General features: G+C 58.1%; 1 protein-coding gene across 1 annotated transcript; it reads right to left on the reverse strand.

The window, feature by feature from the left end:
- Window positions 1-1,981: 1,981 nt before the first annotated feature.
- On the reverse strand, window positions 1,982-4,288 carry VOLCADRAFT_101408 (uncharacterized protein; the record flags this gene model as incomplete). Its single annotated transcript, XM_002959844.1, has 5 exons — window positions 1,982-2,406; window positions 2,587-2,722; window positions 3,156-3,292; window positions 3,827-3,986; window positions 4,123-4,288. Coding segments are annotated over 5 exons (1,023 nt in total), but the record flags the coding sequence as incomplete, so codon positions are not given.
- Between the last annotated feature and the right edge of the window lie 35 nt (window positions 4,289-4,323).

The raw sequence follows: 4,323 nt of genomic DNA on the forward strand, positions 1-4,323 counted from the left end.
TTGATAGGGAGAGGGGGAGCGTGTTTTGGCTCCTTTCTCCTCATTNATGCGCTTACTAGTAGTACTAGTAATAGTAGTACAGATGTAGGCAGGCATTCGGGGCAAGTGAGACCAGGTAGGGGGAGAACCAGGCAGCGTATCTTCATCAGAACGAACGAAGCAAACGAAATGCAGGACATGTGGAGGGATCTGGGCAGTGGAGGACAGGGTGGAAAGCAGCCTGGAAAGAAGCTGCCTGGCTTGCTGCTTCCTCTTACCCTGACGGAATGACGGCGGCGATGCGTTTTCCCTGCAGTTTTCCCTACACATGTTTTGGGACTGTCGCCGAAGTCGTTGGGAGACGGCGATGGCTGACAAGGGGGTTTATGGGGTGCGAACGATGATGCTCTGCACAGCCCTTGTACCGTGCTTCTCTGGGAGGCGCATTGAGGCCATTTTTGGGCGGGGCCCCAGCTCGAAGCGCCCCAGGGGGCCCCGACCTGTAGGATTGCCCATGTCCGTGTGTGTGTGCGTGTGCGTGTAACGGACCAAACATAACATCTCGCCCGGCTGAAACGCGTTATAGCTACTATATATTATTCTCTATCGCAAGGTATCTCGCCTGTAGCCAACAAAAATCATATGAGCACAAACAACTTTGGCTGCCTCAATTACCGAGGCCAAAGTCACATCAACGCCTCTCGGGCTAAATTTTATCTCAAAAGGTACCGCGTATCTCATATTTGAATTCTTAGATGACGGCGTATGATAACTTGAACACCCAGCTTGCGTTACCGTTTGCCCGCACGGGCATTCCGACTTGCGGTCTGCCGCACTGTCCATGCGGCATGCACCCGGGATGGATGCGATTCGCGTGGTGCCCGCAGGCGGTGCTGACAATTCCGCCGGTGCAAGCTTAGCTCTCACACCATCAGCACTGCTGCAGCAAAGCACATCTCCCACCGCGTTGACACTACCCATCAATTGTCACACGTGCCGCGCTAGCTACCGGCCTGTACGGATGCAGGGGGGGCCCGCCCTTTTTCCGGCTTCGAGGAAGCCGACACCCGACTTGTTTCGATCTCCGCTGTCTCGAGGCGGTCGTCATGTCGGCGCACACAGGGTCACAGCACAATGTAAAAGTTGAAGGGCGGGAGGAGGCCTTGTCCGAATGTGTATCCGAGCGAGTGCCAGTCCGCCGGGCCGTATGGTGTGTGCCGAGGCGGCTGTGGAAGAAGAGGAACTGAGGAACCTGGTGGCGCGGTGTTCAGAGCAATGCTTGAGGCAGCAGCCGTTAAGCTTTAAAGACGGGAGGGAGTTGGTTGCAAAGAAGGGCATCTCTGAAGCGGCGTCTTGCTACTCTGCTCGGCAAAAGATAGTGCAGGACGTGATGTGTAAGCTTGTCGACTCCCGGGAAAAGGCCCTCTGGGCTGTCTCTCTGGGGCTTGAGGCCGTGTGCCATGCGGGATTTCTCCACTCACGAACCCGAATAATGATGACTGATGTCTAAAATGGATATACATATGGGTACACACGTGCGCGTAATATGTTTCCCTTCTAGGCATGCGACTACTTGTGGGAGGGACTACTTGCCTTGGGAGCCGCCGAGGACAAGAGGCACCGAACACTACCACCCCGTGACTGACCGGCGACCCAATCCTTCGTCACACAGAGACCGCTCTACAGAGCATCTCTCGGTCCATGTCTTCGTGAGTTCACAAATTGATCCAATTATCACCGGTCCTCCGTGTCCCACGACATCCCCATAGCAGGCCGTGCGTTTGTCGTTCGAAAACGTTGCGACAAACGCTGCGGCAGCACCCGAGCACGTGAGTTTCAAGTACCCAGAAACGCAAGCACAGAAGGTGCACCAACGTCAACAGAAGTGAACACTTGCCAGCTTACCAGCCAGCCCATAAGAGATACTCACCATCGTGAACCCTCCTCATATATATTACTGCTTCTACAGACGCCTCCGTCCCCACTTCTCAACGCGCACGTCTCAACTTGGCTTCGCAGCTGCAGCAAAAGTGGTCAACGTCATTTGTTTCTTGCTGCCGGCCGCCTTCTTGCTTACACCGCCAGCTTTGGTCCCCAAACCCTTGTTCGCCGCTGCCGTCTCCTTCGCCTTCGCGTCCTTTGCCAGCGACGCCTTGTCGGTTGTTGTCTTTTTCGGTGCAGCCGTTGCCTTCTTCGGTGCCGCCGCCTTTTTCGGCGCTGCGGCGTTCTTACCTTGCGCGCCCTTGCCGGCCTCGGTCGCCGTCTTCCTAGGCTTTGCAGCGCCCTTCTTCTTCCCGGCCTTAGGCCCTGCCGTCGCTCCCCCCCCTGCCTTCTTGCTGGTCTTGGCCTTCTTCTCTGGCCGCTCTCTGGGTCCCTTGCCGCCCTTGCCACTCGGCCTGGGTGCGTCGTCACCGTCCCCACCGCCGCCTGCGAAGAGCGAACCATGATGAGCGCGGACACTACCACATGGTGTCACATCATACAGCAGCGCGGGAAACCCCGCATACCATGGTGCAAAAAAGCACGAATACTAGACCACCATTATTACACCGATCCACACATGGTTGCATGTGGGTTTTGGGGCGGGGCCCCTTCCCCGGCACTCACCCCCGACTTGATAGTTCTCATCGTCGCCATCCAGCAGGTACGCAAGCCCAGCGCCACCGCCACCGTCCACGTCATCATCGTCGTACGGGTCAACCACCTCCCGCAACCGAATAAAGTCATTGAAGAGCGACTCCACCTACATGTGCAAGAACCGGTGGTTCATCAAGCGCGCCTCACGTCACGTTGCGCCAGGCTGCACCGCGAAAATCCTCACCACAATTAGACTGAGCAACCAGCAATCAATCAATTTGCACAAAAACCTTGGAAACCGGTATTGACTCCGGAGGTTTTATAGCCTGGGCTTGACTGGGCCCCACGTGCACAGGTCCGGTAGTTGCCCTTGGCCAAGGGCCAGGGTCAGGCCCGATCAGGCCATCATACACAGAACGTGTCCCACGGAGCGTCCGCTTCAAATCATTAGAACACCCACCTTCCCTGGTGTGGCTGGCTGAACGGATACCTGACTGCAAGATCGGCTGCCTGGCTGGCTGGCTGGCAACACACAGATATTCCCTTCTACTCCCGTCCCTTCTATCTCTTCTGTCTCCCTAGACACAAGGCCCGACCACCTTGGCTTCAGAGGGCCCTATGTTGAGCACCATTGCGGTGCCCGCCAGTGGCAGCACCCAGGCGTTGTACAGCAGCCCCTTGAGGTCCACTTGCAGCTGTACACTATCGCCACCACTACCGCCGCCCTCGGAACCGCCTACACGGGGTCAGAGGAGCAGGGCAGGGCAAGGGGGACGCGTAGGGAAGGGGCACGGCCAACACGAGAAGCCAACGGCTCGGAACACAGCGAGCGTGATACGCCAGCAAATGCGGCCACCGCCACCACCCCGAACCCGTCCTCCGTAATCCTAGCCCCATACAGCGACAGGCAAGTGTGGATGAGCTGACAGTTTTACTACTAGTGACTACTAGCCCATCACTACCCCAAGAACCGCACTCCATGCTTCCTCCCTCCCGCCCTTCTCCCACTTTTAATAATTCCCCCACTCCCCCTTAAGCAGAGCCTCGACATACGTATTGCACGAGGCCGCTAACAGGCATCAGTTACCAACCACATCCCCGACGCGGCACAGCGCTACCTACTTCCCCAAAAACCTTTCCACACCGCCTCCTTCCGTCAGAAGTTGGTTCCTTTCTTCTTGTTGCATCATATGATCCCCCTCCTCCCTCCAGCGTCGTCATTATCCAAATTGCCGGCACGCAGACCCTTTAACCTTCGGGACCACCGTACCTGCTGCTGCTGCTGCTGCTGCCGCGGCCGTGCCCTTGCTGTTGGCTGCTGGCGCTTTCCCCACCACCAGCCGCCCCACCGCCCCGGAGTCGCCGCTGAGGTCCGCGGCCCCGTGGTAGTGCTCTCCGGACATGGCCGCCGGCGGCAGCTCTAGAAGCACCTACAGCGGATGGCAAGGATGCGGGAGCAGTTTGGGAACATGTCCCTGAGACAGCGATTGACAGGCACCTGCCAATATGTAACCGGCACTTCGTCAAATGCAATTCCACCAGCCTCGCCGCCGCGCCGCCGCGCACCTTGTTTCGATTGAGCTTCTCCGGCAGCATGATGGGCAGCTTGCCGGCTTCCACGGCGCCCCCTAGCTGCGCGGCGATGGACGGACCCGTTGCAAGCGGTGCCTGCGCAACGGCACCTCCTTTGTCCTGGCCCTGCTGCTGCTCCTGCTTCAGCTTCCGCGGGCTTCTGTGGCTTGAGGGTGGAGGCGCGACGGGAGCCGC

Source organism: Volvox carteri, assembly GCF_000143455.1.
Source record: "Volvox carteri f. nagariensis unplaced genomic scaffold VOLCAscaffold_938, whole genome shotgun sequence".
NCBI classification, from domain to species: Eukaryota; Viridiplantae; Chlorophyta; class Chlorophyceae; order Chlamydomonadales; family Volvocaceae; genus Volvox; species Volvox carteri.